General features: G+C 41.7%; 2 protein-coding genes across 2 annotated transcripts in view; one reads left to right on the forward strand and one right to left on the reverse strand.

Moving 5' to 3' along the window:
* The window catches only part of LOC124151118 (glycogen phosphorylase, muscle form-like), a 51940-nt gene extending 48615 nt beyond the window's left edge, over window positions 1-3325 (reverse strand). Inside the window, exon 1 of the mRNA XM_046523443.2 lies at window positions 2965-3325. Within this exon, the coding sequence (XP_046379399.1) occupies window positions 2965-3210 (246 nt within the window). The 5' untranslated portion in view covers window positions 3211-3325. The remainder of the gene's footprint in view (window positions 1-2964) is intronic.
* Window positions 3326-3412: 87 nt separating this feature from the next.
* LOC124151117 (CCAAT/enhancer-binding protein zeta-like) overlaps window positions 3413-25588 on the forward strand; it is a 37418-nt gene continuing 15242 nt past the window's right edge. Inside the window, exons 1-15 of the mRNA XM_048403159.1 lie at window positions 3413-3589; window positions 6550-6645; window positions 7168-7217; window positions 7449-7746; window positions 8132-8234; window positions 9929-10117; window positions 12335-12402; window positions 13703-13828; window positions 14667-14712; window positions 15803-15846; window positions 16863-16947; window positions 19619-19703; window positions 20425-20521; window positions 21792-21876; window positions 23855-23969. Coding sequence (XP_048259116.1) covers window positions 3467-3589; window positions 6550-6645; window positions 7168-7217; window positions 7449-7746; window positions 8132-8234; window positions 9929-10117; window positions 12335-12402; window positions 13703-13828; window positions 14667-14712; window positions 15803-15846; window positions 16863-16947; window positions 19619-19703; window positions 20425-20521; window positions 21792-21876; window positions 23855-23969 — 1610 coding nt within the window. The 5' untranslated portion in view covers window positions 3413-3466. The remainder of the gene's footprint in view (window positions 3590-6549; window positions 6646-7167; window positions 7218-7448; window positions 7747-8131; window positions 8235-9928; window positions 10118-12334; window positions 12403-13702; window positions 13829-14666; window positions 14713-15802; window positions 15847-16862; window positions 16948-19618; window positions 19704-20424; window positions 20522-21791; window positions 21877-23854; window positions 23970-25588) is intronic.

Here is a 25588-nt window from a genome sequence, read left to right on the forward strand (position 1 = left end):
TTTATTCAGTTAGGCCTTGATCATGTTGACAGCACAACTTGTTGAACAATGCATTCAGCAGATAGACTTGCTAGTAAACTAAGGACGGGAAGGTCATCATGTCAAATGCACCTAATATACATCCTTGTTATCTCGGTATCTGCAAGGTCAGAGAGTCAGGCTACTTACAATGTACAATCAGATTAGTAACTGAGACAGCGTCATCAGACTAACATGTATATATATATATAGTCCCTGATATAAAGTTATGCAAGATGTTAAATAAAAATTATTCTCCAATGGACACACAAGTATTGAGGGAACCCTCAAGGCTCGCTAAATACACTGTTTATTCCTAATGCAGGATATTCAACATCCCCAAACACTCTCACGTGATAACCTCTATATATGTAATCTAGCTCCAACATAGGATAAAACAAGAAAAAAAAGTGAGCATGGCTCACTAATACCCCCTACCTGCCTAGTGTGTCAGTGGTTTCAAATTAAATAATGGATAGGGTTAGGGTTTGAAAAATTCATAAAAAAATGGAAAATTAATAAAAAGATTTTTTTTCTTTTGACTGCACCCCTCCATATGACACAGATTATATGTACTAAGTTTGAGATGAATCCACTGAATAGTTTAAGAGAAATCGCGCAGACAAATTTTTCGGACGGACGTTAGGGTTTGAAAAATTCATAAAAAAAAAGAAAATTAATAAAAACAATTTTTTTCTTTCGACTGCACCCCTCCATATGACACAGATTATATGTACTATATGAAAGCTCATGGTGTTGTGGGTATTTTACCCATGCATTTTAAAATCGTTGGGTATCAGTAATTCTATCTGGGTATTTAAATTTCTGTTACCCACTAGTTTTTACACATGTGGGTATTTAAGTTAAATATTTAAAAACACTATTCATCTAGTCCCAGCAAACTGGTGTCGCGTGGATTTGAGAGCTTTATAGGACTCAAAAATACCATGATACTTCCACAAGAAAGTGTGATGGCAAATGATCATGATGTAACTGTCATCGTGGAGTTTGGCAAGGTTGACGGAATGCCTGTTTATCATTTCAAAATAAGTTTCTGATTTGCTAATCGAATACGCAGGGTTACTTCACAATATTTTGATTATACGCACAAGTTTTATTTTTGTAGCGTATCTGTAATCATGGTAATGTTCGTTGTGTATTTGATACGCTTGGATTTTATTTTACTGTGTATTTCTGCTTTTCTGATGCGTATTTTACGCAGATACGCAGCTTATCATGAGCTCTGGATCCAACATTTGTCCTTCAGCAAACTTTTTACTTCAATAGATCTTACACTTTACAAATAGTAAAGTCATTGGCAAATTCACCTTACTAGACTTAAATGAGTACATGGAAAGGCATTTTCTCAAAGTGAGCTTTGAACTAGTGGCTCAAGGTGAAAAATGCTGAGTAAATGGAGGCTGAGATTGACTAGCTTCATTAGTTTGGTACTAGAAGTCCATAGTGTATGCAATCTCAAATTAACAATATCAAAACAGGTTTTGTCTACTACGCAATAAGTGCCCAGGGCGCTCTCAAAATTAGAAATATGGGGGCTCTTATTAGAATATTATTTTGGTGAAAAATAACAGAGTTGAAAGATTAATTTCGTGGTTTATGCTGACAGCCTAAAATGTTTATATACGACAGATATATTTTTCAAGAATTTAATTGCCCATAGTTAAGGTGCATATAACACACGAGTGTGTATTATACACGAATAAATAAGTCTTGTGTACATTGATCAATTGGAAGAGGTGCTAATTGGGATTGTTCACTAGCCAATATATTAGCAAATATCGCCGTGGGCGCTTATATATATATTAGAACGGGGCGCTTATTACGTCGAATACGGTAGTTACAATTTCAGGACGTATATTGATCAAGCAGTTAATGACTCCCCTATAATTACACACACGGCTGCAATAATGACGACTGAAAATGTGCACCAGTCTCTCTTGTCTATCAGCATGATTATGTTTCAAACATTGCGCCACATTATGTGAAATAGCACCACATCAACTCATATAGTAACTTGCAAAATGACCTCAGACTGCATTGTTTTTTCTTCATGAAACGAAAAATGTTTCTACAGACAGCATCTCATCCCTACCCATTCAGCATCTGCTCAGACACTCATCATCTGGATCAATATACACATCAAATTACCAAAGTCTACTATCATTACCAAATGTTGTGTTGCACATATGTTGCACATAAACAAGCTATACTGTTGTGGCTAGTCGATTATACTTCGTCGGACCGTATATTCAAGAATATAAGTCCCAGCAGCCTATGTCTGCTGCAAGAGGCAATGAAATATATCCAGTGGACAGATTTGGTGACTTGGTTAACGCTGGCTGCATATCATTGCACCCCAATTGCGTGGGCAGATGCTCATGATATCCATCACTGGATTGTCTGTTTCATATTTACATTATAGCTACACTATTGCTCAGTGTGGCATACAACAATAAACAAATGAAATTCTGCCTGACAAAAAGACAACTTTAAACTTAAGTAGGGTTAGATCTATCATGTGTATCACATTAATAATTTACAATTTAATACATAAGTTAACCCCTGTCTAGAAAACAGAGTAAGTGTGGCTGTGCATTATCCAAAGCTTAAAGGATTTGGATAGGATGACGAGAGTATGCAGCATTAGAAACTAGATCTATTAACTAGCGAAGAACATGGTAAAGTCAGTCATTATGAAAACATATGACATGATATATAGAGGTTGCTGATAAGGCCTTTTAAAATAGTAGTGTCAGATGCATCTACATGATTATCAGTATTATTATCATGATAATATTGCGATCACTATGACTGTCAAGGTCACTATCCTTGACATTATTCGGTTCGACCTTTCATTACCGAATCAGCTGAGTGTCAATTTGCCGGTTTTGTTATAACCTAACCTGAAGTGCTAAAAAATCTTACCTTTGGGTCCATTTCATAATAATACTGTTGGGTTCTAATCCATCTTCCTACAAGGTGGTCACGCACTGTGTGCGCTAGAGCAAAATAATAATCTCTGGGGGTCGCAACATTTCGATCCTTCACAAGGGTGTAGTGAAGATGCCGGTTGAAAGTGGACTTCACGTTTGATACATTTTCTACTGGCGCAATCCCCCGAATACTAATTTGTTTTCTCTTATCCTGGTCGGTCTTAGGAGCTGATGCCATGCTTTTCGATTGACCTCAGCCGAGCGATTCAGTCAACCTGTCAAAAGTGTTCTGTCCGTGCACTGACTGCGTCTAGCTCCTGCCCTTGTTTTCAAGGACGAATATTCAGTGTCAAACGTAAGAGTTATCGCTCCGGTTGTTTTGTTTCTTTACAATAGAGGTCGCTGCTGACATCGTTTTCATTCGGAACTTTCCCGATCGGACTTTGTCGATATAATTCCGATGTAACAGCTTCCGCTTCACCACTTCCTGTAAAATGGCTGGAAAGTCGAAGAAGAAAACACGTGTTTCCAAACTGGAAACCGAGCCAGTGGCTGTGCCAAAAAAACTCAAAGAAAAATTAACATTAGACACAATTGTTTCACTTGGTGGCAATAAGGTAATTTTTGTTAGCTTATCTCCCAGCAAATGTGCGAATGACATGACAACCATGAGAGAATTTAACAAATGTTATATTTGGGATAACACTTTCTTAGTAAAGTAGAGATTCTTGTACTTTTTTGGGTTGAGTCCCGTCCGGGATTCGAAACCACACCTGCCACAATGGCATTGTGTATTCATGAGAGAATTAATTTAATATTTAGTCGATTAGAGAAATGAGTCGTTTGCCAAAAGTCTGGAGAGGGCGCAGGTTATAGCGCTAACTTGCTCCGGCTGCAGACTGAGACTGTCACTTCACTGATCTTGTGTTTCTCTTCGATCCTTTGGGTTAGGTGAACCTTTCCAGGAACCACGATCCTTAAGGATGAGCAGGTGGGGTAGCCTATTGGTTAAAGCATTCGCTCGTCACGCCGAAGACCTGAGTTTGATCCCCACACGGGTATATTGTGTGAGGGCCATTTCTGATAACCCCTGTCATGATATTTCTGGAATATTGCTAAAACTTGCGTAAAACCTTACTCACTTAAGGAACAGCACCCGATATCAATCAAATAACCATTTATGATCCTTATGAGTTATATGTACCCCTTTACTAGGGTTCGGACGAGTCCAAATTTACAACCCAGGTACCCGCTCCCCTATTACCCTACCCTACCCGGGTACCCACTCTAGGTCTCGGGAGATGCCATAAAATGTCTGATTGGAAACTGTTTAAGCATAGCCCTTGCAAAACGTATTTAGATACATGTATTAAACAATCTGGTCATGCATATACTGAAGTTGACTTAAGTCACATATTTATTCAACCATATGAAAAATCAGAATGAATGGGTGCATTGTCAGAAAGAAATGCGAACATTAATGACTTGTAATATAACCATAGAGTTCCAGATAATTTTAGTCATTAGACAATATATCACGTGACTAACCACGGGTCCGGGTAGTCCAGTGGGTACCCGGGTCCTACTCAGTACCCACCCGGGGTGCAGGCTAAAACGGCACCTCAGCAAAACGTCACCGATTTCTCTGGCGAAAACGGCACCGCATTTGACGAAAACGGCTACTATGTGTCGGGCGAAAACGGAACCTCTATGTTTAATAACGATAAACAACTATTTTTGTAGTAATATATAGGGTTTATTTACATGGTATTTGATGTATTGAGTACATCTGAGGCCGTAATGTGAATTTCCGATAGGTTTGGTACTCTCATTTCTTCAGCATCTTCTGACTGGAAACTGACATGAAAGTTACCGATCACCTCTTCAATGACGGGAGCTACGCATTTCACACAGCGGAAAGGGAAGTCAGTACGCCAAATTTCTCTATAACGGGCCATAGAAAGTCCGGTTCCAGTTGTCACAGTTATCACATGATACAGCATGTTGATTTTTTTCTGTCATTCTTCTCGCATGCAACACATCGAAAGGCCATTGTGAATAATTGTGATCTGACAGCACCATGTTAGGCCTCAAATACAGTTTCAGCTTAAATTGAGTAAAGGTACTTAAAACTTCAAAGCGTATAGTGAATAAAAGTCAGTGATTAAATTGGAGTAGGGGGCTAATTTCTTATTTGTTTTATTTCACAAATATTTGTGTTTGTAAGAGACGATGTGAGTTTAATTTCTATTATCTTTCGTCAAAGCATGTTATGTTTTCACCATAAGTTGAGTTGCGTATAAGCTAAGTTGGATTATAGTTGGAGCAGAGGCTAATTTCTAATGTAAACTTGTTTTAACATCTCACAATTATTGGCCTTTGCAAGTTACAATGTAAGTTTAATATCATTCATTTGACCAAGGTAAAAAAAAAAAATAAGGTGCCGTTTTCGCTCGAGTCGAGGTGCCGTTTTCGCTTGAGTCGAGGTGCCGTTTTCGCCAATCGGTGCCGTTTTGCTGAGGTGCCGTTTTCGCTATAACCCCCCACCCGTCCCGGCTACCCGAGTTACCCGTCCCCGCCCTACCCTTTACAATCATATGGTGCAAAGATTTCCAGCCATAACCTCGATTTCAAATACTGCCTGGTTTGGGGGCAAATTCCTGCCACGGGTTTTCATTTTACCCATATCCTAAGAATTTTTAACAAATTTCGAAATTCGCGGAGATACATGACTAACGCGCATGGGCAATAAGGTAAACTATCAGGAGCTGATCACTCAGTGAAGAGCACAAATTATTTGGTGATAGAGCCCCTGGTTCCATTCTTAAATGAAGAATAACTACATTTACGTCTGTTGAAATTCCTAGGTGGTAATTATTCTAGTGTGGGACACTGTGTTATGACGCAAGAATTATCACCTACTCATTGCAGTTAGGTGCAATCAAACCGAATACCACAGGATGAGCATTACATGCAGTGTGTATACAAACAGCTCCCTCATTCGTGCCACCTTCATAACCCTCAGGGACACCGGTGGCCCAGTCATCTAAGGTGCCGCGATTCGCTGTGCAGAGTTGCGTCCCTTGGGCATGCCAGAAACCTATGATTGTGGGTTCGAATCCCGGTTCGCCCCGATTATGTTTCTAGGTTTGTCAGCACCATACCCGTGCTCGTGGGTTTCGCCGAAGTGGTAAACGTCTGAGACCTGCATCACTTCGGGCTTTCGTCCCACATTAAGCTGACACGCCGCGATATAACTGGAATACTGTTTCAATTGGCATTAAACCCAACTCACTCACACACTCATTACCCTCAGGGAATGAAGTGTCACTGTGAAGAGCTTTATTGTAAAGCTTTGAAATAGACATGCTTACTGCAATATCTGGCGCGTGATTGGTTGATTGGATTTTGTGGGGAATTGAACCCGGATCTTTGGTGTGACGAGCAAACGCTTTAACCACTAGGCTACCCCACCGCCCCTAGTAAATAAAGAAGTTGTAATCCATAAATTGTCCTACTTTTTTCAATAAATCGGCTTCAAAACATGAAAGGCTTGACTGTTTTTGCTGTTGTTCAGAATGACCTGCAGCTAGTAGCAGAGTTGGAGGACAATGAAGAGGACATTGAGGGCTTTGAGGAGGACTTTGACACAGAACCAGTCAAACATGATGAGGTATGACTTTCTTTTCCATTGTTTTCAGGAGTGGTTGTCTCCCTTTTCTGTCACTCAGTGTGATAAGTGATCCGGTGGGAAAATGATGATCAGTTGATTGCCTGAAGCATTTTGTCATTTCAGTCACTGTCATTGATATCATCCCCTGGTATAGATGTGTCATATCAGCCATGATTTTTGTGATGGTAATGTGTCTGCACTTAATGAGGTTGTAGGGGCACGGGTGGCCCAGTCGTCTAAGGCGCCGCGATTCACTGTGCAGAGCTGCGTCCCTTGGGCACGCCAGAAACCTATGATTATGGGTTCCAATCCTGGTTCCCCCCGATTATGTTTCTAGATTTGTCAGTAACATACCCCTGTTTGTGGGTTTCACCGAAGTAGTAAACATCTGACACCTGCGTCACTTTGGGCTTTCCTCCCACATTAAGCTGAAATGCTGTGATATAACTGAAATACTGTTAAAAGCGGCGTTTAACCCAACTTACTCACTCACTCACTAATGAGATTGTAATTTTTGTCCAGATCCGTAATCTCATCAAGAAACTTGAACTACACAAGTACAGAGAGCAAAGGTATGTGCTTGTTGTTTTATTGCTGTTGAAGGTGCAAGGACAGTTTCATAGGAGCTCAGAAATTATTTTAACACTGTGGTTGAATAAGCCATAAGCTAGGCAATGCTAAATTACCTTCTTCCTTTCACTAGGTTTTTGAAACTTTAACCGTCCATAGGCTGGGGTAAGTCAAAGCCAGTGCATCATTTGAGCCTGAACATAGGATAATTGAAATCAATTTGTTGCCTGCAGCATCATTCCTGATGAAGACGACGCGGATGATGAAGATGTGTCATCTCCGAAAGATGAAGACAAGGAAGAAACTGTGACTCTAGAGGAACAGACGCAGGCCATTTCCAGTTCAACAAAAAAGAAAAAGAAGAAAAATAAGTTCAAAGTCCAGGATGATGAAATTTCAAGTTCAACTGATCCCGTGATGGCGGACTACAGCTCACTCAGGAGCATCAGGGTGGACTGGGATAAGCACATCGCAACCTACAAACCTCGCAAGTACCTCGTCCTCAAGGGGGCAGAGAGATGGTATGATGAGGTATGTTGAACTGTTTACATACCTTTACGGCACCTCAACACCACAACTGGACAACATGATCAGTAAACAACAACATTGAAGCAAGTTTTGAGAGGTCAAAAAATGTCATTCTTTGTCAGTATTCAGCAGCTACTACAGATCTGGGACAAAGGTCACAGACCGCTCTGTAGAGTACATCCCTTAGGCAGGCCAGGATCCTGTAATGATGATTCTGGATTCCTTGCATTGCTATGGGCTTTCCTCCCAATTATGCTTACACAATGTGATGAAACCGAAATATTGTTCATAGCAGCATTAACCAAACCAAAATGAAATTTCCCTTGATGTGTCATTCATTTATTCTTACTTTTTTACTTTTAATAATAGATTTACTTTTTTTGGTCAGGATGAGACCGTCAACATCGGCCAGACCCCCGAGTCTGCAGTACAGCAGATGGAGGACTTTGCATCCAAGCTGTTGGCTGATGAGGTGGCTCTCTACACAAAACGTGAGAACATGAGGAGAGTATCATTAACTTTTGTTCGATGCTAAATGCTTCAACCATCATCATCAGTGACGGATAGATAGCACTAGGGCTGGGACGGGTAATTCGGGTGGGTACTGAGTAGGACCCGGGTACCCACAGGACTACCCGGACCCGTGGTTAGTCACGTGATATATTGTTTAATGACAAAAATGATCTTGAACTCTATGGTTACACTACAAGTCAATAATGTTCGCATTTCTTTCTGACTATGCACCCATTCCTTCTGACTTTTAATATGGTTGAATAAAGATATAACTTAAGTCAACTTCAGTGCATGCATGACCAGATCGTTTAATGCATGTATCTAAATACGTTTTGCAAGTGCTTTGGTAAAAAAAATTCCCAATCGGACATTTTGTATCTCTTGAGACCTACAAAGGGTACCCGGGTAGGGTCGGGTAATAGGGGGGTGGGTATCCGGGTAGTAAATTTGGACTCGTCCCAGCCCTAGATAGCACTTAGCCCCAGCCGACTGTACTGCCATAACGCCATGGGTCATTTAGACACTACGGTATCCTTCACCTTGAGTATGTTCAAGGCTTTCAAACAATATACGTAGGTGCGACAATCAAAATGTCCCTTGTTGTGTCATCAACAACTGTCTGGCTCTGATTCATAGTCATGATAGTGAGTGAGTGAGTATGGTTTTACGCCGCTTTTAGCAATATTCCAGCAATATCACAGCAGAAGACACCAGAAATGGGCTTCACACATTGTACCCATGTCGAGAATCGAACCCGGGTCTTCGGCAGGACGAGCAACGCTTTAACCACTAGGCTTCCCGACCCCCCCTATAGTCATGATAATTCATGTTTACATTACATTAGCTTACTAAACACTCAAATTCGTCCACGTTAAAATTTTGATCATATTAAAGTGGCCTCCGTAATGATAATGCCCTCAGTATACGTGGAATAACTTTCACAAACTTTAATTCTTAAACTTATCCTATCTCATACGATACGTTTCTTCATTCTTCTTTTGATCCTATGTGTAAATGCACTTGAACAAAGTTTCCAGCTTTTAAAACAAATCACCGAAACACATCCCAGCATCACCAAGGTCACCACCCAAACAAATGGGTCATGGCACTGTAATTTTGTGCATAGCAACCTACATGACCTGATCACGTGATTACCCCAGTCACGTCATTCTCTTTCTCATTGCCACCCTGTGGAAACTTGCACTGAGAGTTCAGAGAATACATTTCCTTTTTTGGCTGGATTTCCCTCCTATGTCATATTGACTTTACCCGCATAGTGATGCATAGTGCAAGATAAGATATCAATATGCTGTTTACACCAAAATGTTCATTGTAACATGTGGTAAATTGCTTTATTTTAATGTTGCATTTAAAAAGGGGGGCCCACAAAATCTAATAGCTGATGTTCTCTCGGTGCTTTACTGTCAAAAATGGCGAGTCTCATGAAGGCAAAGATGAGAACCCCTTAGCTGAAATACCATATAAGGATGTGCTTACATAGAGTTGCTTCCCCTTTGACCACGGTTGACACGATAAAGAATGCCAAAGCTGCAGTAACTGAGTGACGAACTATTAGATTTTGTGGGCCCCCCTTTTTAAATGCAACATTAAAATAAAGCAATTTACCACATGTTACATCATCATGACTGTATTATGACTTATTGTACTCCAGAACGTGAAAACAGCAAACGATCCGACACAAAGTGGATGAAGACAGTGCTGGCGTCCGGCACATTGTCGGACAAGATGGCCGCCCTCACCCTCCTGGCTGGGGAGTCCCCAGTACACAATCTCACCAGCATGGAGAGTCTGGTCAACATGGCCAAGAAGAAAGGCAAAAGGGAAGCAATGGCTGCAGTTGGTAATTAGCATTTATCTCCACCTGTCTTTAACTACGCTGTGATCGGTGAGGTGAGGTGAAATTGGGTTTAACGTCGCGTCCAAGATTATTGCACTTATATAGCGACATGCATGCACGTTTGTGTGTGTGTGGCTGCTTGTACTTGTCCGGACTGATGCCGATTTATAGTGCTAGCTTACTGAGATACCATGCCGCAGTTTAACATGAATACCCCATTCAGACATAGTATACTGACTCCGAGCCGACCAGTCCTTGTTTAAGCCCCTTATTGCCGAGCGCCAGACAGGGTAACAACAAGTACCATCTTTTAACGTCTTTTGGTATGACGCAGTCGGGGATCGAACCCCGGAGCTTCCGTTCTCCAGGCGGACGCTCTACCACAAGACCACGGAGGCGGCTACGCTGTGATCGGGAAACCCACTAACTTTTCTTTTTTGAGAAAAAAGGACTATGGTTATATATAGAGAATCTCATCCTAGTGTCTTTTGATATCAAATATATCAACACGAGTTGATAAAAGGGGATTTTTGCCACTTTTATCAAGAGTGTTGATATATTTGATATCAAAAGACATGAGGGGGAGATTTTATTTATCATCCAACATCATTCTTCCAACTTTTTCAATTTGTAGTCAGTAATTAGCAGTGTCTTCAGTGTAAAAAAACAGCTTCAGTTGCAGAGCCATTAGTGATGTCATTTGATTGTGACGTCATGGTAACCAGTGAAGTCACAATGGTCTGCAGCGATATCTACAGTGTAGATATCGCTTGATCTCATCCAAGCAATATCTCCTGTGGGAGCCAGTTTTGGATGATAAATAGAGAATCTCACCTGAGTGTCTTTTGATATCAAATATATCAACACAAGTTGATAAAAATGGAAAAATTCTGAGGCTCTTCACGGGTCCCCAAAGATGTTAACAGATGGTGCTTGTTACCCTCTCCAGCGGGACCCGTGAAGATTCCAGGGTAGAATAGGTCTACAGCAACCCATGCTTGACGTGAAAGGTGACTATGCTTGTCGTAAAGGCGACTAACGGGATCGGGTGGTCAGGCTCGCTGACCTGGTTGATACATGTCATCGATCCCAATTGCGTGGATCGATGCTCATGATATCAATCACTGGATTGTCTGGTCCAGACTCGATTATTTACAGACCGTCGTCATACAGCTGGAATATTGCTGAGTGCGGCGTTAAACAACAAACGAACCAACCAACCTCTCCAGCACACAGCATTAATGAATAAAACAAGGACTGGTCGGCTTGGAGTCAGTATACTGTCGGGTATGAGTGGGGTACTCACGTTAAACTGCAGCATGGTTTCTAGTGGGCTAGCATATAAAACCAGCATTAGTCCTGCACGTCTCTATGTTAGTGTAATAATCTTCTGAGGAGCTGGTGAGGGATTTTGTTTTTGATTGACAAATTCGTCATTGAAACAGAATCAGTCAGCATTTGTTAGGGGTGACTATTGGTCTGGAAATCACTATTGTGATAACTATTGATATTGAAAGAAACTATTGCGATAACTATTGATATTGAAAGAAACTATTGCGATAACTATTGATATTGAAAGAAACTATTGCGATAACTATTGATATTGAAAGAAACTATTGCGATAACTATTGATATTGAAAGAAACTATTGTGATAACTATTGATATTGTAAGAAACTATTGCGATAACTATTGATATTGCAAGCAACTATTGTGATAACTATTGATATTGTAAGAAACTATTGTGATAACTATTGATATTGAAAAAAACTATTGCGATAACTATCGAAAGTTTTCAGTGTACCATTTTAGATGGATTTTAGAGTTGAATTAAACCTTGGAACTGAAGTTTCCTTTGTGATAACCATAACAAATAAAAAGTAAAGTTTTAATTTTTTTTTTTTACCCTAATAATTTCGAAAAAAAACAACTTTCACATTACCATGTGTAAATGACTACCACACATGATCAAAAGAAAAAGAAATTGCATGTATTTTATTTATATGGTAAATACAATCGAAACTATCGATATTCCTAACTGAAATTGATGCTATTGATCGGAAACTGATTTAACAATCGATTTATTGACTTTAAGTGCTTACCAATAGCAATATATCGATATTTCGATTTATCGTGACAGCCCTAGTATTTGTCCAATGCGTCTTATAGTATACACATTGTGTTGATGGTGTGTTAATCACGTTGTCTCCCTTGTCTGCTAGATGCATTGAGGGATCTGTTCCTGTCTGACCTGTTGCCAAGCCACAGAAAACTGAAAAGTTTTCATCAGGTATGACTTTAATGACTCTTCAGTATTCTGTTGAACTAGCCAGCATGATGTACAGTCAAGTCTCGTTAACCCAACATTGTTGGTTGCACATGATTGTGTCGGAATAACGAGTATGTCGGATTAACGAAATTAAGTGATTTGTGATCGAAAATCGGACGTCTTCACGATAGATAATAACCGTGTGTACCTTGTAATACTTTGGTGAGTCGACCATGTTTTATATACCTGTTCGTATTTTATACTGGCTTCATGCACATTTATCTGGCTTCAATTTGTAAACTACATTTGTATAGCTTTCTGCATACAGGTTTGAATAGCTTTTCCTGTTAATTGTTAAGTTAATCTCTGCAGCCAGTGCCTGTCAAAACACGGGGTTGTGTACTCGCGGGCAGATGACCACGGGGTACGCTGACCACTGTGTCGGATTAACGAGACTGATTAATGAGTGATTTCGGTAATTCGTTGCAAATTATGTGTGTCGGAGTAGGAGTGCGAGAATGTCGGATTAAAGGGACTAAATAGCACTGAATCAATCAGTTCCCATCATTTGTGTCGGATAAAGCCGAGTGTCGGATTAAAGAGTGTCGGTTTAAGGAGACTTGACTGTCATTGAGAGTTGCTGATATTTCTTTGAGTGTGTACAATCAGGTGAGTATGAAGCTTCCGTGGTCTAGTGGTAGAGCGTCCGCCCGGAGAGCGGAAGGTCCGGGGTTCGATCCCCAGCCGCGTCATACCAAAAGACGTTAAAAGATGGTACTTGTTGTTGCCCTGTCTGGCGCTCGGCATTAAGGGGCTAAAACAATGACTGGTCGGCTCGGAGTCAGTATACTGTGTCTGAGTGGGGTATTCATGTTAAACTGCGGCATGGTATATCTCAGTGTGCTAGCACTATAAATCGGCATCAGTCCGGGCTAGTACAAGCAGCCACACACACACATACACGTGCATGCACGTCGCTATATAAGTGCAATAATCTTGGATGCGATGTTAAACCCCATTTCACCTCACTCACTCACTCACTCACTCACTCACTCACTCATGACCGCCTCCGTGGTCTAGTGGTAGAGCATCCGCCCGGAGAGCGGAAGATCCAGGGTTGGATCCCCGGCCGCGTCATACCAAAAGATGTTAAAAGATGGTACTTGTTGTCACCCTGTCTGGCGCTTGGCATTAAGGGGCTCACTCACTGTTGTGGTTGTGTGATGTGGTCAAGGGAAACATGAATAAGGTCAGGGAACTCAAGTGTTACATATCTGTTGTTCCCTGCACATCAATTCAGAGTTGTGTGTATGTGTTGCAGCAATCTTTACCCGGACTTGAAAGATTTGCCAGTGGAAACAAGGACACCATTGACAAGATACTCATGCTGTGGCGTTTTGAAGATCAACTGAAGGAGAAATATGCTGCATTTATCAAAGCTGTTGATGTGAGATAACTTCTTAGCCTTTGATTTCTTCTAATAACTGTTGAACACATGTTGAGGTATTTGAGAAAACACGCTTACGAGGTTTTGGTAGACAGAGCATGCCCTGGGGAGAGGGAAAAACCAAGGGGGCTTTGCCCCCTTGGTTTTTCCCTCTCCCCAGGGCATGCTCTGTCTACCAAAACCGAGAGAAAGTGTTTTTCCATACTTATGAACCGAAAAAAGAAACCTAAAACAACATTTATCAACATTTTTATGTTTCGAACATTCTTTCCATGAACTTTAGGAAACGCGCATAAAATATCTGTTGCTGGCGTACGGATCTTGAAAAAGACATTCTAAAAAACTGTGGCTTATCAACACCTCTGTAGCCTCGTGGTACACTCACTGGGCTACAGATATGAAGGTTGCGAGTTCGATCCTCGGGAATATAAAGAAAACATTTGTCATTTGATTTTACATTTCATTACATGTTACAATCTGAACGGAAGTTATATTAATAATATACCCAGGACATCATATAAAATCCCTGGGATATTATAACACATTATATAGCAAATATGACTTGAATATCCTATAAAATCCCTGGGATATTATATAAAATCCCAGGGACATTAGAAAGTCCCAGTTTATGAGATTTAACCCGACTGGAAAGTAAAACCTCACAATAGGTTTTAATGCCTATTGAAAGAAGTCTCTTACTTAATAGCGATCCCAATAAATAGGTTTATAAATAATGTGTACACAGACTTCTTGTCTAAAGACGAAACTGTTGCAAGTAATTATCGTTTGATCATAGATTATGTTTTTTGATGCACCTGAAATTGATGTTATATTTCAGACGATGTCACACGATATATTGACAGCACCCAAACAGAAAGCTTTAAGTAAGTAATGTGCACATATGCCAGTGACTTTTTCCTTCCCCTCAGGGGAATTCTGGGTTAGAATTGGTCCCTACCACTCTACGCTTGTCAAATGATGCGACTACAGAATTGGGTGGTCAGGCTTAATCACTTTTGGGGGGCACGGGTGGTCCAGTCGTCTAAGGCGCCGCGATTCGCTGTGCAGAGTTGCATCCCTTGGGCACGCCAGAAACCTATGATTGTGGGTTCGAATCCCGGTTCGCCCCGATTATGTTTCTAGGTTTGTCAGCACCATACTCGTGCTCGTGGGTTTCACCGAAGTGGTAAACGTCTGAGATCTCCATAACTTCGGGCTTTCCTCCCACATTAAGCTGACACGCCGTGATATAACTGGAATACTGTTAAATGCGGAGTTAAACCCAACTCACTCACTCACTCACTTAATCACTTTTCATCCTACCCCAAAGGCACGGACATTGCTCATAATATCAGTCACTGGATTGTCTGGTCTAGACTTGATTATTTACAGGCTGCTGTCAAGTGGCTGGAATATTGCTGAGTGTTGGCTAAACAATAAACACTGACTATTTGAGTTATATATGGTGTTGAAATCATAATACAAATGTGATATGTTAAGTGTAGCTGAAGGATTCCGCAGAAAAATATTCTGCTTATCACAAGCTTGTTTTCCATTCAAAATGAACTTGAGTAAGAAAACAAGGTGAGGTGAGGTGAAATGGGGGTTAATGTCGCGTCCAAGATTATTGCACTTATATAGCGATGTGCATGTACGTGTGTGTGTTTGTACTAGTCCAGACTGATGCTGATTTATAGTGCTAGCTCACTGAGATACCATGCCTTGTTTTAGTCCCTTAATGCCGAGTGCCAGACAGGGTAATAACAAGAACCATCTTTTAACGTCTTTTGGTATGACGCGGTCAGGGATCGAACCCCGACCTTCCGCTCTCGGTCGGTCGGACGCTCTACCATTAGACCACGGAGGCGGTCAGTAAGAAAACAAGAGAGAAATTTGTTAATAAACCTGACTTTGGTGGTTAACACCCATCATGCCACTGTCCCCCATTTAACTATGTGATGTTTCCTGCCACAGGTACAATATACCAGCTGTTGACCAGCAAGCCGGAGGGGGAGAAGGTGAGTGGGGATCATAGGACACGGGGGGGATCCAGAGGGGGGATGCAGGGGGTTTGCTCGGCCAAGTCACTTCATGACTCGGCTATTATGTGCACTCTCCTTTTTCAACTCCTGGGCCCACTGGCACAAAGCGATCTTAGCACTACGACTATTGTAAGCCTATGTTAAAGTATGGGAGTTACGATCATCTTAGCGCTAAGATCGCTTTGTGCAAGTGGACCCTGGACCTGCCACTGCAAGTCTTACAATGGTCACAAAAGATTGAACTGATATCAGTTGATAATCAAATGGAAGATGGCTAGTTTCAGACACTGTACAAAGAAGGTTGTCAGCTTTGATTTGTTAATTTTCATTTCAAACTCGAAGGGATAAATACCCATAGAAAGTACTGCGCCATCTTCCCGAGGCAAGAGAGTTAACTGACTATAAAAGTCCAGTTTCCACCCTTGCTGAACTAGGCTGGTATTATGGAGTTACATTTTGGCTGGACTAACGAGTCTATGCATAGTCCTATCAAAATCGCGCACCGAAATTGAAATCCGGTTCGTAAACTGTCGTGCAGATTTCGGTTGATTGCAGGATTTGCAAAGCAACTCGTTGTCAGCAGATATTTTCAAATCTTGTTTTTAATCAAGGTGCTCACGTGATTTGATGCATTTCGCGATGTAAGACCCATTTTATCACAATATAGATATTGATTATCGATCAGATCGTCCTGACCGGGCGCAACCATTTTGTGTGAAGCAAACGCAAGTGATACGAGAGGTGGATTCTGATTGGTCCTTAGGAGAGGCTTAGAAGGGACATAATTGGTAATAGCCACTGGTGGCGCTGCGATCGAGCCCAGTTATTCCAGCCTAGTTCGGCAAGGGTGGAAACTGGACTTTTAAAGTCAGTTAACTCCCTTGCCTCGGGAAGATGACACATCCCCAAGCATTCCAACCTGGAAAATGATACGGTATGTTGTGCAGACTGAATGTTGGTTAAAGAATGCACTACTTGCCATGTTTCTGTAGGAGCTGCTGCCTATGATGGCAAACAAGCTGGGAGATCCCGACTACAAGATTGCCGCCAAGGCTTCTCACCTCCTCACCAAACTGGGTAAGCAAACTACAGCAGTCTGACATTGAATGCATCTTGGCCAGACATCTCTGATTGACATCTAGCATGAACCAGTAACCATGGTAACACCTTCTCTACTTTGTCTAAAACAAGCGTATGTTTGAGCAATCTGATTCTAATTCTGAATCTGATAAGCTGATGATTAAGCAACTTAGATAATTGTAGATGTCACTAGCTCTGCCTACCTAATTAAAGAAGGTTGACTCAAGCTCCACACAGCGATAGCCCGTTCCCGGAGCTCTCTATACTATCGCTGCCACCAGTCAAAACTCCCCACTGTGATAGGTGGTCACAACCATGCTTGGAGTTGAACTCGCAACCAACGGACCGTTATTTTTACAAACAAGCGATGACTGCCGTGACACCGAATACTCTTACCCTAACTAAATTTAATCAATCTGAATTTCTATTTCATTTCAACTATCATGTAATTGATATGGTAAGAACGTAAGGGGGAATATGGGTGATTTTTTGTTCGTCTGCATTCTCGAACGAATCTGATCAAACAAACAAAATGTTAAATTCATCTGGGAAATATGATTAGTCGTAAACCTTTTAAAAAATAACTGTATTGGCATTCCCATGACATAAACAAAAGTATGAACGTTACTACATTTGGGATTAGAGGGCAAATATCAAGAATCTTGTAATGGCCATTGCGCCCACACTGGTGGCAGCGATGTTACCGAGAGTGTAACGAAGGTGTCACATACTGGGAAGGAGCTTGCTGGTTGACTGGGTAAGGGGAGATAATTTTAGAGCTGTAAGAATACTCCAATATCACTGTATGATGTGAACAGTACATGTTGAGTGGTCTCTCGCTATCATGACAGGTGTCAGTAGATTAACAACGGTTGATTGATAAATTCTACGCCTCACATAGAGAGATGTCAGAAGCTTTGGAACCCAAGGAGCTTAATTCATTGCCAAAGTTTCTTTGATATGGAATGTACTCTCTCCTAAGAAATGCCTGACAAACTAACAATATGATGCTCGTAGGGCTGGGATGGGTAACTCGGGTACTCGGGTCGGGTGGGGACTGAGTAGGACCCGTGTACCCACAGGACTACCCGGACCCGTGGTTAGTCACGTGATATATTGTTTCATGACAAAAATTCACTTATAACTACATGGTTACACGACAATTTTAAGTCTCTACTGTTCGCATTTCTTCATGACTATGAACACGTTCCTTCTGACTTTTCATATGTTTGAACAAAGCTAAAACTTCAGTCAACTTCAGTGTATGCATGACCACATCGTTTTATACATGTATCTAAAAACATTCCGCCAGGGCTACTGTCAAACTATTCCCATTCGGACATTTTATACCTATCTCTTGACACCAACAACGGGTACCCGGGTAGGGTTGGGTAATAGGGATGTGGGTACCCGGGTAGTAAATAAGGACTCGTCCCAGCCCTAGATGCTCGGCCATTCGCCGGTCGATCATGTCACGGATTATGTGCGAATACAGGATAAAGTGCATCAGATATGGAGCTGTGTTTAATGTCATGCTTTATTATGCAGAGCTCCAGATAAGCTTTTGGTGTTGTGGGTATTTTACCCATGCATTTTAAAATCATTGGGTATCAGTAATTCTATCTGGGTGTTCAAATTTCTGTTACCCACTAGTTTTTACACATGTGGGTATTTAAGTTAAATATTTAAAAACACTATTCATCAAGTCCCTGCAAACTGGTGTCGTGTGGGTTTGAGAGCTTTATAGGACTCAAAAATACCACGATACTTCCACAAGAAAGTGTGATGGCAAATGATCATGATGTAACTGTCATCGTGGAGTTTGGCAAGGTTGTCGGAATGCCCGTTTATAATTTCAAAATAAGTTGCTGATTTGCTAATCGAATACGCAGGGTTACTTCACAATATTTTATATTTGTAGCATATCTGTAATGTTTGTTGCGTATTTGATACGCTTGGATTTTATTTTACTGCGTATTTCTGCATGTCTGATGCGTATTTTACGCAGATACGCAGCTTATCTGGAGCTCTGTTATGCCTCAAAGTGAGACTGACCAATCAGAGATAAGATCTACTGACAACACACGAGCTTGAATAACGTCAGTAAAAATCCAAGATGATACTGACCTAATATGAGACCGTATACTATCAGTAACAGCCATCTTTGATTTTCCAACACCCACCTCACATATCTCACATGGAAAATCTGGTACTGAAATTTGTTATTTGACACTTTTTTGTGGTTTACTATCATAATTTGTGATGTGCAAGGACTTTAATCTGTGTTTTAGATCATGTTCGTGACTTTATTGATAAAGATTATAGTTAAAAAAATTCAACAAGGTTTGGCCGCTAAGGTTTGAAGAGTAGTCTCCCTTTGACCCTCAATGCACCCTTGTTAGTGTCAAGTTTTCACTTTGATATGACATATGTGATATGGATGCCAGAGAGTGTAAACTTTTCGGCATAATAAATTTGTTATGGTGTCTTTAGTTAGTTGCCGTATATGGTGTCATATTAGGTAAGCAGGAAAATATTAGGCGATGTGTTATACGACAACGTATACGGCAACTGAAGACACCATAACTAATAATATCAGTTCAGCCTTCCAGCCTCATCATGTACTCACATGTGAGATGTTGTCAATTGTTCTTGTCCACTTGTGCAGTGAGTCAGCACCCCAACATGAACTCCGTGGTGGTGAACGCCGTGGAGGTGATCCTGTACAGACCAAACATCTCCGCAAGGGCGCAGTGAGTATTATCGCTACTTTGTCTCAATAGTTGGTTGGTTTGTTGTTTAACGCCGCACTCAGCAATATTCCAGCTATATGACGGCGGTCTGTAAATAATCGAGTCTGGACCAGACAATCCAGTGATTGATATCATGAGCATCGATCCACGCAATTGGGATCGATGGCATGCATCAACCATCTCAGCGAGCCTGACCACCTGATCCCATTAGTCGCCTTTTACGACAAGCATAGTCACCTTTTACGGCAAGCATGGGTTGCTGAAGACCTATTCTACCCCGGAATCTTCACGGGAAGATCTTCAATAGGAGCAGTGGGGTAGCCTAGTGGTTAAAGTGTTCGCTCCTCAAGGTCAAGGCCCGGTTCGATTCCCCACATGGGTACTATGTGAGAAACCCATTTCTGGTGTCCTCTGCCAAAAGCGGCGTGAAACTGTACCGCTTCACTTACTCACTAAATAGACAAGGATTTAGATGACTTTACAAGTCATTAACAGTGTATCTTTTAATAGTTTCGACATTTTATTTCCTTTTATGGAAAGAGAATTATTTTGAAGCTCGAAATAACCATCCCACATTGATGTGGCTCGAATATTGCTCATTGCAGTGTTTTACGGCCAACAAACAAACAAACAAACAAACAAACTCCTTATGCGAAACATAAGGAGTTGTTTGAGGATAAAATTGCACAGACAAAATGTTGAAGATGATTGTTTGTTTCAGATACTATGCGATGTGTTTCCTCAACCAGATCGTCCTGGATGCAGAGGATGAAGAGCTGGCCTCGCAACTCATCAAGATATACTTCTCCTTCTTCAGGGTAAGCTATTCACACACATGGAAGAGAGAGCGGCACACTGTTGCAAGAGGCAACGGCATTGGATTGGGTATTCAGGATGATGCATGTCATCACATCCCGAGGGCATTGGGGGCACGGCGACGCAATTCGCTGTGCAGAGTTGCATCCCTTGGACAGGCCAGAAACCTATGATTGTGGGTTCCAATCCCGGTTCGCCCCGTTTATGTTTCTAGGTTTGTCAGCACCATACCTGTGCTCGTGGGTTTCACCGAAGTGGTAAACGTTTGAGACCTGCATCACTTCAGGCTTTCCTCCCACATTAAGATGACACACCCGATATAGCTGGAATACTGTTAAAAGCGGCGTTAAACACAACTCACTCACTGACTGACTGAGGGCATGGTTTATACCAACCCGCCATAATACACCTGGAATATTGCTTCCTGCCACCTAACACAACAAACAAACAAAACAGATATTGTGCACCCTCCCCTCTCTGAAGTCACTCATAGTCCTAACGATGAAGTCTTTTCCCTAGTCAGTGTGTGTTTTTTGTTGTGCCAGAAGCAACTGTTTTGTTGATGAAAACTTGTGATGCAAGTCTCTGCCTAAGATAGGGTACATTGTTCAACACAGATATAAAGTATATTTTCTGAATGGTTGTTAAATTATTACACAAGATTGAAACGTTAATAGTGCCCATTGTCACTGGAATTCTTCTTAGCTCGGAATTGCTTTCGAACACTAACGCCTTTGACATATTTGGTCAAATGTTATTGATTGATTATCTTGATTATTTGACGGACAATGGTTTAGCTGGAATTATGCTGAATGCAGCATTTAGCAGTATTCACTCACTCATCATGGCTCATGATTGCATAACTATCGACACTCATGGATTGTGAGCCTGGACTCGCAACGGGGGGCACGGGTGGCCCAGTCGGCTAAGGCGCCACAATTCACTGTGTAGAGTTGCGTCCCTTGGGCACTCCAGAAACCTGTCATGGGTTCCAATCCCGGTTCGCCCCGATTATGTTTCTAGATTTGTCAGCACCATACCCGTGCTTGTGGGTTTCACCGAAGTGGTAAACGTCTGAGACCTGCATCACTTTGGGCTTTCTTCCCACATTAAGCTGGCACTATATATACCGTGATATAACTATAATACTGTTCCCAGCGGTGTTAAACCCAAGTCACTCCATCCCATGATGATGCTGCAAGCTTGTTCACTATGTGCGTGTACCTGTTTCTATGTCAATGCAAGATCAATGGCATTATGTGTGTGTTCCAGGCGTTTGTCCAGAAAGGGGAGATTGACAGCAAGATGATGAGCGCCCTGCTGACGGGAGTCCACCGGGCCTTCCCATACGCTAGAGGTGAGACCAATGACCACCCTGTACATTCTTGCTGCTAGTGGACGTGTGACTGTTTACAAGCTGTTTGATCCGAGCTTGTCGCGTACTAATGAAGTAGTAGATCTAGAGGCTTTAGATTCGCCAGTACAAAATCGTTATTAGATTTGAATTCTAGAAATTAGGTTTGTCTAATAACCTCAACAATCAAACGTCATCATGCATCTTGGGTAAACTACAGTGCTGTACAAGGTGTTGCAGTCACGGTGGGTGAATGTAGCAACTTTGTTGCAGTGTTCCCGCCAGTCCATGGTATATCTAAAAATTACCAGTCCCCCCTGATTTTTGACAGTCCCAACTTTCAACAAATGGAAATGAAAATTATTTGGTTTTAATTCTTTCAACTTCATGTTCAATGAAAAGATGTCATCTCTGAAGTAACTTAGTTAGATCTGTACGTCATTCACATAAAGTTCAGTCACTAAGTCACTACAACTGGATATTTAACCTAGAAATAGACAAGGGGAAACCCTGATGGTAACAGACAAGCTGACTTTGTTCGAAAAATGTACTTACATGAATATCACCGATGTTTTTTTCAACAACAAAGATTTATAAGGTACTTTATTTGCCGGTCCACAGGGACTGACAGTCACATAAATTACCGGTCCATGCCTAATTTTACTGGTAAAAAAATGGTAATTACTGGTGACACCATGTTGATTTGTCTGTCCACCTCTGTCAACACATTTTTTTCAACTTGTGCCAAATGCTGAACTCACGTTAGAGTTTGGGACAAAATAGTTTATTTTAAATCAACATCCATACACGAATACAGATTCTAAAATGTTTTGAACAGTTCTTAATGGGGACTCAGTGTCAGATAAGGTTATGACTAGACATGACTAGACGTATATATGGACTTTGTTGATTATCTGTCACCAGATGTTCATAATATCAACCACTAGTTTATCTGGTTCAGACATAATTATTAACAAACTTTTGTTATATAGCTGTAATATTGCTGACTGCATTATAAAACAGCAATCAAATAACAATACAGTAAGGCGTGCCTCCCACGTGCATGGTAGCGACAATAAATCTCACCTCACGACAAATTGAGTCTTCAAGAGTCATACAGACTGAAAAGAAGGCCTTGGAACATGGCATATCTTGACACATGGCATACCGCTGTATGATATGAATCATTTGGAGCATGCACTGTAGGTGACTGCCTGGAGTATCTGCTCAGCAGGTCTGGGGTTTGAAGTGTCGCTATATATGTGCAATAATCCTGAACGCGACGTTTAACCCCATTTCACCTCACCACACATTGTAAGTTGTTTGACATCTTCCCGAGGCAAGGGAGTTCACTGACTTTAAAAGTCCAGTTTCCACCCTTGCCAAACTAGGCTGGAATTCCTGGTCTCGATCGTAGCGCAACCGGTGGTTGTTACGAGTTATGTCCCTTCTAAGCCTCTCCTATGGAACAATCAGATTCCACCAGTCGTATCACTTACATTTGTTTCAAACAAAATGGCGGCGCCCAGTCAAGACGATCTGATCGATATTCAAGATCAATATTGTGATAAAACGGGTCTTACATAGCGAAGTGCATCAAATCACGTGAGCACCTTGATAAAAAAACATGAAAACACTTGGAAAATTTCTGTTTACAACGAGTTGGCAGTGCACATGCTTTACAAATCCTGCAATCGACCGAAATCTGCACGACAGTTTACGAACCGGATTTCGATTTCGTTGCGCGATTTTGATTGGACTATGCATAGACTCGTTAGTCCAGCCAAAATGTAACTTTATAATACCAGCCTAGTTCGGCAAGGGTGGAAACTGCACTCTTATAGTCAGTTAACTCTCTTGCCTCAGCAAGATGGTTGTTTGAAAATGCAGACTACTACAAAGACTAGACTTTATAACCATGGAGACTTTTGTGTAAGCCATTGATGATGTTTCGTCCTAATGTGAATGTAATCCGGTCCAGGTGAGAAGAGTTCCCTGAATGAGCAGCTGGACAGCCTGTACAAGATCGTCCACCTGGTCAACTTCAACACCAGTGTCCAGGCTCTCATGCTGCTTCATCACGTCACAGACTCCAGGTGAGTGGTCCCAGTGCCCTGGGTACGTGTCCTTCCAGACCCGTGAAGATTCCGGGTTAGAATAGGTCTTCAGCAACCCATGCTTGTCGTAAAAGGCGGCTAACGGGATCGGGTGGTCAGGCTCGCTTACTTGGTTGATGCATGTCATCGATCCCAATTGGGTGGATCGATGCTCATGATATGAATCACTGGATTGTCTGGTCCAGACTCGATTATTTACAGACCCGTCATATAGCTGGAATATTGCTGAGTGCGGTGTTAAACAACAAACTAAACCAAACCAAACCCTGGGTACGGGTCCTTCCAGACTGATTTTAAGACCCGTGAAGATTCCGGGGTAGAATAGGTCTTCAGCAACCCATGCTTGCCGTAAAAGGTGGCTATGCTTGTCGTAAAAGGCGACTAACGGGATCAGGTATTCAAGCTCGCTGACTTGGTTGATGCATGTCATCGATCCCAATTGCTCGGATTGATGCTCATGATATTAATCACTGGATTGTCTGGTCAAGACTCGATTATTTACAGACCGCCATCATATAGCTGGAATATGGCTGAGTGCGGCGTTAAACAACAAACTAAACCAAACCAAACCCTGGGTACGGGTCCTTCCAGACTGATTTTAAGACCCGTGAAACTTGCGGGGTAGAATAGGTCTTCAGCAACCCATGCTTGCCGTAAAAGGTGACTATGCTTGTCGTAAAAGGCGACTAACGGGATCGGGTGGTCAGGCTCGCTTACTTGGTTGATGCATGCCATCGATCCCAATTGCGTGGATCAATGCTCATGATATTAATCACTGGATTGGCTTCATTTCAAGTTAATTTTGGGGGGCACGGCTGGCCTAGCCATTTAAGGCGCCGCAATTACTGTGCAGAGTTGCATCCCTTGGGCACGCCAGAAACCTATGATTGTGGGTTCCAATCCCAGTTCGCCCCGATTATGTTTCTAGGTTTGTCAGCACCTCACCCGTGCTCGTGGGTTTCACCGAAGTGGTAAACGTCTGAGATCCGCATCACTTCGGGCTTTCCTCCAAATTAAGCTGACATGCCATGAAATAACTGCAATACTGTTAAAAGCGGTGTTAAACCCAACTCACTCACTCAAGTTAACTTTAACAGAAGGACATGATTCAATAGTATTTCGTGTTTTGAGTAATGCAGAATAAGAATAGAAATGTAAAAAATATTTAGATTTGACTAATTCTGAGTGTCCTGTTTGGGGCTGAACAAGACCGATTGTTTGGAAGTGTTGCCATACAAATAGTATCTGATATTGAAGTGAAACTGCATCATGTTCGGCTTTATAGTACATGATTCAATAGTATTTTGTCCACTAGCTTTGTAACAGGATAAGGGGGGCACAGGTGGCCCTGTCGTCTGAGGCGCTGCGATTCGCTGTGCAGAGTTGCGTCCCTTGGGCACGCCAGAAACCTATGATTGTGGGTTCAAATCCCGGTTCGCCCCGATTATGTTTCTAGGTTTGTCAGCACCATACCCGTGCTCGTGGGTTTCACCGAAGTGGTAAACATCTGAGACCTGCATCACTTCGGGCTTTCCTCCCACATTAAGCTGACACGCCGTGATATAACTGGAATACTGTTAAAAGCGGCGTTAAACCCA

Source organism: Haliotis rufescens, unplaced genomic scaffold (genome assembly GCF_023055435.1).
Source record: "Haliotis rufescens isolate VD_foot unplaced genomic scaffold, xgHalRufe1.0.p SCAF_3, whole genome shotgun sequence".
Taxonomy (NCBI): Eukaryota; Metazoa; Mollusca; class Gastropoda; order Lepetellida; family Haliotidae; genus Haliotis; species Haliotis rufescens.